The sequence below is a fragment of the Neovison vison genome, chromosome 4 (assembly GCF_020171115.1).
Source record: "Neovison vison isolate M4711 chromosome 4, ASM_NN_V1, whole genome shotgun sequence".
Classification (NCBI taxonomy): Eukaryota; Metazoa; Chordata; class Mammalia; order Carnivora; family Mustelidae; genus Neogale; species Neogale vison.
The window spans coordinates 9,141,513-9,154,581 of record NC_058094.1 but is presented as its reverse complement, the minus strand read 5'-3'; the positions used below and the strand labels follow the sequence as shown (position 1 = coordinate 9,154,581).

Here is a 13,069-nt window from a genome sequence, read left to right as displayed (position 1 = left end):
TAATATTTTTCTTAGATTAACCTTAGGTACATCTTAGCATTGGAAATGGTTGAGTATGAGTTGAGAAGCTTGATTAAATGTATGTGTGTCAGCTACACTGTTACTGAGGTGTATTGGTTTAAAAAATATATTTTGGACTATTAGTTAATAGTTCCCAGATGTCATGAGGGTTGAATATTTGTAATGTGTAAAATGAGCTTTTGTATCTTACATTTAGATAAAGACCAAAAATGATTTGTAAAATAATTATATTTTGGCTTTTATCGTTACCTAACAACACATTCATGATGGAGTTCAAAGGTACAGTTTATTTTAGACAACAGAAATTAAGTACTAGTTTAAAAACTGTATGCATGTTGTTGAAAACCAGTTTACTTTAATATGAAGTTCAGTATTTCATATAGATGACCTGAATAGCATTCATGTCACAGAAGTGGACACATTACATCAGACGTACCATTAGGGTGCATTTCAACATTTGGATTGCCAAAGGCTGTGATGCCAGAGTAGATCTTTACGGATTGCCCAGTACATTTATCTAACTTTTTAGATGGTATAGTCTTCAGTTATTACCACACCACAGAAGAGAAAGTGAAAAAAAAAAATTATTATTACTCCAACACTAGTCTAAACATTTTATGTTTTTTGACTCCCCTAATACTAATAACGTGAGGTAGAGAGTCATTCCTAATAGGCAGATAAGGAAACTGAAGCACAGAGAGATTAAATAATTTGGTCAAGGCCAAACAGCTAACAGATGGTGGAACCAAGATTTTAATGTGGGTAGTCTGAAGGAACAAAAATCCTTAATTTATCAGTCTTTTGAAGTAAGAAATCTCACTTCTTTGTCACTCGTTCAGGAAATAAAATAATGTAGACTTTTAGGAGAAAAGAGTCTTAAGTAAGGTTTTGTGAGCATTTGTAATGTAAACTATCGTCCCATCCTTTTAAACCTTTTCTGACTAAACTTACCGATTTTCCCCCAACCTGCAGGAATATCGAAAACAGAAAAAAAAGTGAAATTGGAAGAAAAAAGCTCAACAGCATTTGGTATGAACAGAAAGTAATCTTTAAGCAAAAGACTATTGGCTTGACAGTGGGAGGACATAGTGTGTCCCTTACTTTTTACCTGTTAGTGCTCCTTTAGGTGTAAGTGATCATCTGTTTTAGTATTTCTTAGTATCATTCGGCTCCAGATATATGATTTCTTAAACATATATCTTATGTGTATTTTTTTGTCAGGGGAGTCTAAGGCTTTCTCTGAGAGTTTTGTCTTTTTGAACACCTTTACAGTTGTGGCTATTTAAAAATAAGACACCATTTAATATTGTTGAGAATTAGGGAAGGGATGATGAATTAAAAGTCTTTTTTTTTCAGACTTTCTTCTTTAGCCGAACTTCTAAAAAAAGTTACCAAGTTTTCTGCCTTTTTTTTTTTTTTTCCCTGTCTTCTGTGCTATAATGATGAAAAGTTTTACAGTAATTGTTGATAGTCTTAAATATTCTGTAGATTAACTCACTGGAGCATGTGTCCCTAAAGTTTAAATATGTTTGATAAATTGTAGACTACATCATTCTTAGTTGGAGTAATAGTTGAGTATATGTGATGAACCAATTTTAAGTAAAGTACCCTGGGACACTGCTTTAACATCCATTTGTTTTCTTTAAAGTACATATGATTGGGGTGAGGGGGAAGGTATTTTAAAATTTGGGGAAAAAGTTTAATGAAATAAGTTTTTTGCTTTGTGTTCTTAGCCTTCATTGTTGTACACACTGGAAAGTATTGGAAGACTGAAGGAATTATTTATGGATTGATTTTATTTTTCCGAAGGAAAAAATTTCATTAAGTCTTTTTTAAATCTAACATATTTTCTCATTAAATTCTATGTGGAAATACTGAGTCTTCTCAGTCAGGTCTTTCTTAAATGAAGGAGTTTATTTCTTGCCACATCAGGGAACTGAGTATATTACTCATTTAAGATTTTAACTACTGTCTGTGTTAACTTCAAGGTGTCAGGAGTTGGGATTTCTCAACACTGCTAATGAAGACCCCCTCTTAGAGCCCAATAAGCTAATCAGGAGTTCCAGACTCATGACAGGAACAGTTTAATTGAATCCATCCACTGGGCAGGTGACTGGAATAGCTGATTAAAACATAAATGCTGCTTTTAGGTTAACCACAGAACAACAGATCAGGATCAACCATGATTGCTAACTTTATCACTTATGTCATTTAGGTAAGAGAAAAGAGAAGGATAAGGAAAGAAAAGAGAAGAAAGACAAAGATCACTACAAACCAAAACAGAAAAAGAAAAAGAAAAAGAAAAAGAAATCCAAGCAGCATGGTAAGTATACTAAAATGATGATTCCTGGTTTTTTTTTTTTTTTTTTTTTTTTTTTTATGATTCCTGTTTTTTAAAATTCTCAGATTCTTTTCTATTTTTCTGTGTCCTACCAAAGTGAAGGTAGGGCAAGATCCCCATGTTGTTGAGAACTTGAGAAGTCCTTGTAGTTTTTCCTTGTCTTGTTGATTTAGAAACTATGCAGCTTTGTTTACTATAGTCTGTAAATTAATCCATCTGCACACTGATTGTTACAGCTGATTAGAGACTTTCATTTCTGGCATTATGGTGGATTGGATAAGTTTGTCAGGTATGCTTCAACTACTGAAGGAATTCTTTTCAGTCTAGAATTACAGTCCCTTGAAATAGTTTTTAAAAGCAAGGATGAAATAAAGATATTTTTAGAAGTTGAAAAAAAATGATTTTTCTAGCAATACCCTGTCTAAAGGACATCCTAATCGTGTACCTGAAGGCTGAAGGAGGATGATGACAAAGGAAGGTAGGAGATGCCAGAAGAAAGGATGAGCAGAGAAAATGTAAATATATGGATAATTCTGAACATTGATTATATAAGTCATTTTGATTTGTGGGGAAAAACAAAACGGCAGAGAACAAAAATATGTGACAGAATAATAGCTTGTAAATTGAGAGAGACATGCATGTATTTCAGTGTTTTTCAGGTCTTGTATTGTTGTGGAAGAGCAAAAGAAATGCATTGCTTTTAGGCTCTAACAATTTAAAGCTGCGTTGTAGAATTTCTAACATGAATACTAAGAGAATGGAAGCTTGGGGTATAATTTCCAAAATAGATAGTAAGAAAATGCAGTGAAAAAATCATCCAAAATAAGGCAATACAAAGAGAAAAACAGAAAATAAGAAAAATACAAATTAAAAAACAAGATGGTAGAAATACAAATATATCTGTAATCATAGTAAGAGATTATCATAATTGATTTTAAAAATCTAGTTACAGGTTATTTTCAAGAGATAAATCTAAATACAAGGATGGAGAGGACAGAGCATTGTTGAAAATTAAGAAAAAAATGTGAGCAAATACAAAGCAAAAGGAAATTTGGAGTAGATATATTTGTTTCAAATAGTCATTAAGGGAAAAATTATTCCTAGAGATAGGCTACCATATAGTGGTAAAGGTTCAGTTCACTTTATAAGTTCCTAGGTACAAAATTTTAAAAAAAAATTGTTTTTGCAAGAATGTGCATAAGTGGGTTAAGGGAGAGACAGAGGGAGAAGGAAAGGGAGAGAAAGAATCCATGGCAGACTTGCCATGGAGCTTGACCTCATGACCCTAAGATCATGACCAACGCGGAAATCAAGAGTTGGACGCTTAACTAACTTGAGCCACCCAGGCACCCCTAAAATTTTTAAGTTTTATAACTGAATAAAATCACAATATATTTCTTAGTAATTAGTAAATTAACAAAGCTCAAAAATCTTCTGTGAGGGTAAGAAAGGCAGCAGCAGCACAGGTGATCTCACAGACCTCTCAAGGACACGGACCTCAGCAGCCGCAGAGCAGTTTGCTCAGATGCTAATGTGTAAAAATTGCATGATGCAGCCCTACGCACATCTCGACACATTGTAAAGATTGTGATAATGCAGACTATAGTTTCTGACTACAGTATAGTTAAATCAATATTAAAAAGATAAGTAGAAAAACCATATATGCTTGGAAATCATGCCACACTTTTTTATTTATTTTTTAATTCTTTTTTTTTTTTTTTAATTTTTTATTTTTTATAAACATATATTTTTATCCCCAGGGGTACAGGTCTGTGAATCGCCAGGTTTACACACTTCATAGCACTCACCAAAGCACATACCCTCCCCAATGTCCATAACCCCACCTCCCTTCTCCCAACCCCCTTCCCCCGAGCAACCCTCAGTTTGTTTTGTGAGATTAAGAATCACTTATGGTTTGTCTCCCTCCCAATCCCATCTTGATTCATTTATTCTTCTCCTACCCACTTAAGCCCCCATGTTGTATCACCCTTCCTCATATCAGGGAGATCATATGATAGTTGTCTTTCTGTGCTTGACTTATTTCGCTAAGCATGATACGCTCTAGTTCCATCCATGTTGTCGCAAATGGCAAGATTTCATTTCTTTTGATGGCTGCATAGTATTCCATTGTGTATATATATACCACATCTTCTTGATCCATTCATCTGTTGATGGACATCTAGGTTCTTTCCATAGTTTGGCTATTGTGGACATTGCTGCTATAAACATTCGGGTACACGTGCCCCTTTGGATCACTACGTTTGTATCTTTAGGGTAAATACCCAGTAGTGCAATTGCTGGGTCATAGGTCAGTTCTATTTTCAACATTTTGAGGAACCTCCATGTTGTTTTCCAGAGTTGGTTGCACCAGCTTGCGTTCCCACCAACAGTGTAGGAGGATTCCCCTTTCTCCGCATCCTCGCCAGCATCTGTCATTTCCTGACTTGTTGATTTTAGCCATTCTGACTGGTATGAGGTGATATCTCATTGTGGTTTTGATTTGTATTTCCCTGATGCCGAGTGATATGGAGCACTTTTTCATGTGTCTGTTGACCATTTCTTCTTTGCAGAAATGTATGTTCATGTCCTCTGCCTATTTCTTGATTGGATTATTTGTTCTTTGGGTGTTGATTTTGCTAAGTTGTTTATAGATTTTGGACACTAGTCCTTTATCTGATATGTCGTTTGCAAATATCTTCTCCCATTCTGTCAGTTGTCTTTTGATTTTGTTAACTGTTTCCTTTGCTGTGCAAAGCTTTTGATCTTGATAAAATCCCAATAGTTCATTTTTGCCCTTGCTTCCCTTGCCTTTGGCGATGTTCCTAGGAAGATGTTGCTGCCTGTGTTCTCAAGGATTTTGATGGATTCCTTTCTCACATTGAGGTCCTTCATCCATTTTGAGTCTATTTTTGTGTGTGGTGTAAGGAAATGGTCCAATTTCATTTTTCTGCATGTGGCTGTCCAATTTTCCCAACACCATTTATTGAGGAGGCTGTCTTTTTTCCATTGGGCATTCTTTCCTGCTTTGTCGAAGATTAGTTGACCATAGAGTTGAGGGTCTATTTCTGGGCTCTCTATTCTGTACCATTGATCTATGTGTCTGTTTTTGTGCCAGTACCATGCTGTCTTGATGATGACAGCTTTGTAATAGAGCTTGAAGTCCGGAATTGTGATGCCACCAACTTTGGCTTTCTTTTTCAATATTCCTTTGGCTATTCGAGGTCTCTTCTGGTTCCATATAAATTTTAGAATTGTTTGTTCCATTTCTTTGAAAAAGATGGATGGTACTTTGATAGGAATTGCATTAAATGTGTAGATTGCTTTAGGTAGCATAGACATTTTCACAATATTTATTCTTCCAATCCAGGAGCATGGAACATTTTTCCATTTCTTTGTGTCTTCCTCAATTTCTTTCAAACTACTTTATAGTTTTCTGAGTATAGATTCTTAGCCTCTTTGGCTAGGTTTATTCCTAGGTATCTTATGGTTTGGGGTGCAATTGTAAATGGGATTGACTCCTTAATTTCTCTTTCTTCTGTCTTGTTGGTGTAGAGAAATGCAACTGATTTCTGTGCATTGATCTTATATCCTGACACTTTACTGAATTCCTGTACAAGTTCTAGCAGTTTTGGAGTGGAGTCTTTTGGGTTTTCCACATAGAGTATCATATCATCTGTGAAGAGTGATAATTTGACTTCTTTGCCGATTTGGATGCCTTTAATTTCCTTTTGTTGTCTGATTGCTGAGGCTAGGACTTCTAGTACTAGGTTGAATAGCAGTGGTGATAATGTACATCCCTGCCGTGTTCCTGACCTTAGCAGAAAAGCTTTCAGTTTTTCTCCGTTGAGAATGATATTTGCGGTGGGTTTTTCATAGATGGCTTTGATGATATTGAGGTATGTGCCCTGTATCCCTACACTTTGAAGAGTTTTGATCAGGAAGGGATGCTGTACTTTGTCAAATGCTTTTTCAGCATCTATTGAGAGTATCATATGGTTCTTGTTCTTTCTTTTATTGATGTGTTGTATCACATTGACTAATTTGCGGATGTTGAACCAACCTTGTAGCCCTGGAATAAATCCCACTTGGTCGTGGTGAATAATCCTTTTAATGTACTGTTGAATCCTATTGGCTAGTAGTGTTCATCAAGGATATTGGTCTATAGCTCTCTTTTTTGATGGGATCCTTGTCTGGTTTTGGGATCAAGGTGATGTTGGCCTCATAAAATGAGTTTGGAAGTTTTCCTTCCATTTCTATTTTTTTTTGGAACAGTTTCAGGAGAATAGGAATTAGTTCTTCTTTAAATGTTTGGTAGAATTCCCCCGGGAAGCCGTCTGGCCCTGGGCTTTTGTTTGTTTGGAGATTTTTAATGACTGTTCAATCTCCTTACTGGTTATGGGTTTGTTCAGGCTTTCTATTTCTTCCTGGTTCAGTTGTGGTAGTTTATATGTTTCTAGGAATGCATCCATTTCTTCCAGATTGTCAAATTTGTTGGTGTAGAGTTGCTCATAGTATGTTCTTATAGTTGCTTGTATTTCTTTGGTGTTAGTTATGATCTCTCCTCTTTCATTCATGATTTTATTTATTTGGGTCCTTTCTCTTTTCTTTTTGATAAGTCTGGCCAGGGGTTTATCAATTTTATTAATTCTTTCAAAGAACCAGCTCCTAGTTTCGTTGATTTGTTCTATTGTTTTTTTGGTTTCTATTTCATTGATTTCTGCTCTGATCTTCATGATTTCTCCTGCTGGGCTTAGGGTTTCTTTATTGTTGTTTCTCCAGCTCCTTTAGGTGTAGGGTTAGGTTGTGTACCTGAGACCTTTCTTGTTTCTTGAGAAAGGCTTGTACTGCTATATATTTTCCTCTCAGGACTGCCTTTGTTGTGTCCCACAGATTTTGAACTGTTGTATTTTCATTATCATTTGTTTCCATGAATTTTTTCAATTCTTCTTTAATTTCCCGGTTGACCCATTCATTCTTTAGAAGGATGCTGTTTAGTCTCCATGTATTTGGGTTCTTTCCAAACTTCCTCTTGTGGTTGAGTTCTAGCTTCAGAGCATTGTGGTCTTAAAATATGCGGGTAATGATCCATACTTTTGATACCGGTTGAGTTCTGATATAGGACCGAGGATGTGATCTATTCTGGAGAATGTTCCATGTGCACTAGAGAAGAATGTGTATTCTGTTGGTTTGGGATGAAATGTTCTGAATATATCTGTGATGTCCATCTGGTCCAGTGTGTCGTTGAAGGCCTTTATTTCCTTGTCGATCTTTTGCTTGGATGATCTGTCCATTTCAGTGAGGGGAGTGTTAAAGTCCCCTACTATTGTATTATTGTTGATGTGTTTCTTTGATTTTGTTATTAATTTGTTTATATAGTTGGCTGCTCCCACGTTGGGGGCATAGATATTTAAAATTGTTAGATCTTCTTGTGGGACAGACCCTTTGAGTATGATATAATGTCCTTCCTCATCTCTTTATTATAGTCTTTGGCTTAAAATCTAATTGATCTGATACAAGGATTGCCACTCCTGCTTTCTTCTGATGTCCATTAGCATGGTAAATTCTTTTCCACCCCCTCACTTTAAATCTGGAGGTGTCTTCGGGCATAAAATGAGTTTCTTGGAGGCAACATATAGATGGCTTTGTTTTTTATCCATTCTGATGCCCTGTGTCTTTTGATTGGGGCATTTAGCCCATTAACATTCAGGGTAACTATTGAGAGATATGAATTTAGTGCCATTGTATTGCCTGTAAAGTGACTGTTACTGTATATTGTCTCTGTTCCTTTCTGATCTACCACTTGTAGGCTCTCTCTTTGCTTAGAGGACCTCTTTCAATATTTCCTGTAGAGCTGGTTTGGTGTTTGCAAATTCTTTCAGTTTTTGTTTGTCCTGGAAGCTTTTAATCTCTCCTTCTATTTTCAATGATAGCCTAGCTGGATATAGTATTCTTGGCTGCATGTTTTTCTCATTTAGTGCTCTGAATATATCATGCCAGCTCTTTCTGGCCTGCCAGGTCTCTGTGGATAAGTCAGCTGCCAATCTAATATTTTTACCATTGTATGTTACAGACTTCTTTTCCCGGGCTGCTTTCAGGATTTTCTCTTTGTCTCTAAGACTTGTCAATTTTACTATTAGGTGACGTGGTGTGGGCCTATTCTTATTGATTTTGAGGGGCGTTCTCTGAACCTCCTGAATTTTGATGCTCGTTCCCTTTGCCATATTGGGGAAATTCTCCCCAATAATTCTCTCCCGTATACCTTCGGCTCCCTCTCTCTGTCTTCTTCTTCTGGAATCCCAATTATTCTGATGTTGTTTTGTCTTATGGTGTCACTTATCTCTCGAATTCTGCTCTCGTGGTCCAGTAGCTGTTTGTCCCTCTTTTGCTCAGCTTCTTTATTCTCTGTCATTTGGTCTTCTAGATCGCTAATTCTTTCTTCTGCCTCATTTATCCTAGCAGTGAGAGCCTCCATTTTTGATTGCACCTCATTAATAGCTTTTTTGATTTCAACTTGGTTAGATTTTAGTTCTTTTATTTCTCCAGAAAGGGCTTTTATACCTCCCAAGAGGGTTTCTCTAATATCTTCCATGCCTTTTTCGAGCCCGGCTAGAACCTTGAGAATTGTCAGAACTCTAGATCTGACATATTACCAATGTCTGTATTGATTAGGTCCCTAGCCTTCGGTACTGCCTCTTGTTCTTTTTTTTGTGGTGAATTTTTCCACCTTGTCATTTTGTCCAGATAAGAGTATATGAAGGAGCAAATAAAATACTAAAAGGGTGGCAACAACCCCAGGAGGATATGCTTTAACTAAATCAGAAGAGATCCCAAATCGTGAGGGCGAAGAAAGGGGATAAAAAGAGGTTCAAAAAGAAAGAAAGAAAAAGAAAAGAAAAAAAAAGAAAACGAATAAAGAAAAGTATAAAAACGAAAAAATATATGTATTAGATAAACTAGTTAAAAAACGTTAAAAAAGAAAAGGGTAAAAGTTAAAAAAAATTTTTAGCAGAAGAAAAAAAAAATGAAAAGGAAAAAAATTAAATTAACTGTAAGACTAAAAAATCACAGGGAGAAAGCCGTAAGTTCCGTGCTTTGCTTTCTCCTCCTCTGGAATTCTGCTGCTCTCCTTGGTATTGAAACCGCACTCCTTGGTAGGTGAATTGGTTTTGCCTGGATTTCTTGTTGATCTTCTGGGGGAGGGGCCTGGTGTAGTGATTCTCAAGTGTCTTTGCCCCAGGCGGAATTGCCCCGCCCTTACCAGGGGCCGGGCTGAGTGATCTGCTCGGCTTTGCTTTCAGGAGCTTTTGTTCCCTGAGCGCTTTCCGTAGAGTTCCGGAGGACGGGAATACAAATGGCGGCCTCCTGGTCTCCGGCCCGGAGGAGCCGAGAGCCCGGGGCCCCGCTCCCCTGTGCGCCCTCAGCGAACAGCTCCCAGTAACTCGCGTCTGCCTGACCTCCGGCCGCGCTCCGAGCTCACCGAGCCTGCGGCCGGTTCAAGGCAACCCCGAGCTGCGAGCTCACTGTCGGCTCTGTCTCTGCAGCCGGCTTTCCCGCTCCAATATCCGCAAGCTCTGCGACACTCAGACACCCCCGATCCTTCTGTGACCCCGCGGGACCTGAGGCCACGCCGACCCCGCGTGGGCTTCGCCCCGGTTTAGCCTCCGGAGCGATGTCCCTCAGTGGCACAGACTTTTAAAATTCCCGATTTTGTGTCCGTTGCTCCGCCGCTTGCCGGGAGCCGGCCCCTCCCCCCGGGGTCTATCTTCCCGTCGCTTTGGATTCACTTCTCCGCCAGTCCTACCTTTCAGAAAGTGGTTGTTTTTCTGTTTCTAGAATTGCTGTTCTTCTTCTCTTCGATCTGCCGATGGATTTGCAGGTGTTTGCAATCTTTAGATAAGCTCTCTAGCTGATCTCCTGCTAGCTGAAGTAGTCTCAGCCTGCTACTTCTCCGCCATCTTGACTCCTCCCCCCTGCCACACATTTTCAAATAATTCATGGGTCAAAAAACACTACCAAAGGGAGGGTAAAGATTGATTTATTGGAGAGAGTAGGAGAGGAAGGGAGAGAGAGCACTCACATGAGCCAGGAGGGAGGGGTCAGAGGGAGAGAGAGAGAGAGAGACTCTCAAACAGACTCCACACCCATGATCTCAGGGTTATGATCTCAAGGTTATGAGCTTCAGTTCTACAACTTACAGTGGAAGAGTAAGAAGCCAAAAATAATACAGTCAGTCTTCAAAAGAATAAAGAGAAGAATTACTTTTTAGCTATAGTTTAACGTGGCAACTAGATGAAGCAGAGGAAGGGATCTGTGAACTCAAAGACAAAACAACTGATTTCACCCAATCAGAGCAACAAAAAAGAGAAAAGGGATAGGTTAGGATAGATTAAGGGGCTGCTGGGAGAATATAAAATAGTCTAACTTTCACATTGTAGGGGTCCCAGAAGGTGAAAAGATAATTCCATGCAGATGGAAACCAGAAAAAAGCTGAAGTAGCTATATTTTTATCACAAAATAAACTTTAAAACAGACAGTAATAAGAGGCAAAGATAAGTGCCACATGGTGATAAAGTGGTCAGTCCAATAAGATGATACAATATTCATAAATACTTATGTACCCTATATATAGGAGCTCCTAAATGTAAAAAGTAAATATTGCCAGATCCAAGGGGAGATGTACCCAGCAATACAATAATAGTAAGGAATTTTAATGTCCCACTTACATCAATGGGTTGACCATCCAACCAGAAACATCCAAAAGTAGAAGAATACCCATTCTTGTCAATTGTACATAGAACGTTTTCAATGTCAGATCATATGTTTGGCCATAAAACAAATCTTAATAAATTTAGGGGGATTCAGATCCTCTTAGACATCTTTTCTGACCACAATAAGTAATAAGAAATTAGAAATTACATGGAGAAAACTGGGAACTTTGTCAATATGTGGAGATTAAACCACATGCTGAACAATCAGTGGGTCAGAGAATAAATCAGAAGGGAGGCAAACCGCCTTGAGACAAACGAAAATGGAAATACACCAAAATTCATGGAATACAGCGAAAACAGTTGTACGAGAGGAGTTCCTAGGGATAAATGCCTTCCTCCAGAAACAAGAAAATTCTCTATTATTCATCTCAAGAAAATAGAAACAGGAGAAGAAAGAAAGCTCAAACTTATTAGAAGAACGGAAATAATAAAAATTAGAACAGAAATAAATAGAGAAGATCAGTGAAACTAAGAACTGGTTCTTTGAGAAAGCAAACAAAATTGATAAGCCTCGTAAAAGTAGATTGGATAAATAGAAAAGCCATTACATGTGTTTCTGTTTTATTTAGGGAAGTTAGTACATGTTCAGCTAAAACATTCTTTTTGGGGGGGGGTGTCTTTTTGGGGATTTTGGGATTACTTGATGAAAGGGAGATGGTAATAGAAAAAAATTGATAAGCCTTTAGCTAGACTTATCGAGAAAACAGAATGAAATAAATAGAATGTGACAGGAAATGTTACAGTGATATGACAGAAATGCAGAGAACCCAAAGGCACTACTATGAGCAGTTATATGCCAAAAAATTGGACAATCTAGAAAAAATGGATGAATTTCTAGAAACATACAAAATACCAAAGCTAAATCATGAAAATAAAGCTTAATAAATAGAAAATCTAAACTGACTGATTACTAGTAAGGAGATTGAATCAGTAATTAGAAACCTCCGAACAAAAAACGTTCAGAACTGAATGGTCTTGCTGGTTAATTCTACTAGATACTCAAAGAAGAATTAGTACCAAACTCTTTTCTTAAACTCTTGCAAACTCTCAGACGCTTCCAAAAAAAAAAAAAAAAAAAAAGAAGAGGAGGAAACTTGCAAACTCATTTTATGAGGCCAGCATTACCCTGGTAATACTAAAACCGGACAGGGGCCCTGTAAGAAAAGAAAATCACAGGCAGATATCCCTGATGAGCATTGATGCAGAAATCCTCAACAAAATATTAGCAAACCAAACTCAATAATATGCTAAAAGGATCATGTACCATGATGAAGTGGGATTTATTCTTGGGGATACAAAGATGGTTCAACATCTGCAAATAAGTTAGTGTGTTTTACCATGTTAATAAAATAAAGAATAAAAATCACATCATCTCAGTAGATGCAGAAAAAGCATTTGACAGAATTTAACATTTATTTATGATAAAAACTGAGCAAAGCAGGTATAGAGAGAATGTAACTCAACGTAATAAAGGCCTATATAAGACAAACCCACAGCTAACATCATAGTCAGTGGTGGGAAGATGAAAGCCTTTGCTTTAAGATCAGGCACAAGAAAAAGATGCCCACTCTTGCCACTTTTATTCAACATAGTTTTGGAAGTCCTAGCCAGAGCAGTTAGGCAAGGGGGGGGAAAAAAAGGCTTCCAAATTGGGAAGGAAGAAATAAAACTGCCACTCTTTGCAGATGACATGATATTATATACAGAAAACTCTAAAGACTCTATCAAAAAACTATTAGAACTTTAAACAGATTTAGTGAAGTTGCAGAATACAAAATCAATACAGAAAAATCTTGCATTTCTATTCACTGATAACAAACTACCAGAAAGAGAAATCAAGAAAATAATCCTATTTACAATTGTATCAAAAAGAATAAAATATTTAGGAATAAACTTAACCAAGGGAGTGAAAGACCCCTGTATATTATAAAATACCTTT

At 37.2% G+C, this 13,069-nt stretch overlaps 1 protein-coding gene across 1 annotated transcript in view; it reads left to right on the top strand.

Moving 5' to 3' along the window:
• The window catches only part of PHF20L1 (PHD finger protein 20 like 1), an 83,286-nt gene that overhangs the window by 47,121 nt on the left and 23,096 nt on the right, over positions 1 to 13,069 (top strand). Inside the window, exons 13-14 of the mRNA XM_044244921.1 lie at positions 994 to 1,050; positions 2,237 to 2,344. Coding sequence (XP_044100856.1) covers positions 994 to 1,050; positions 2,237 to 2,344 — 165 coding nt within the window. The remainder of the gene's footprint in view (positions 1 to 993; positions 1,051 to 2,236; positions 2,345 to 13,069) is intronic.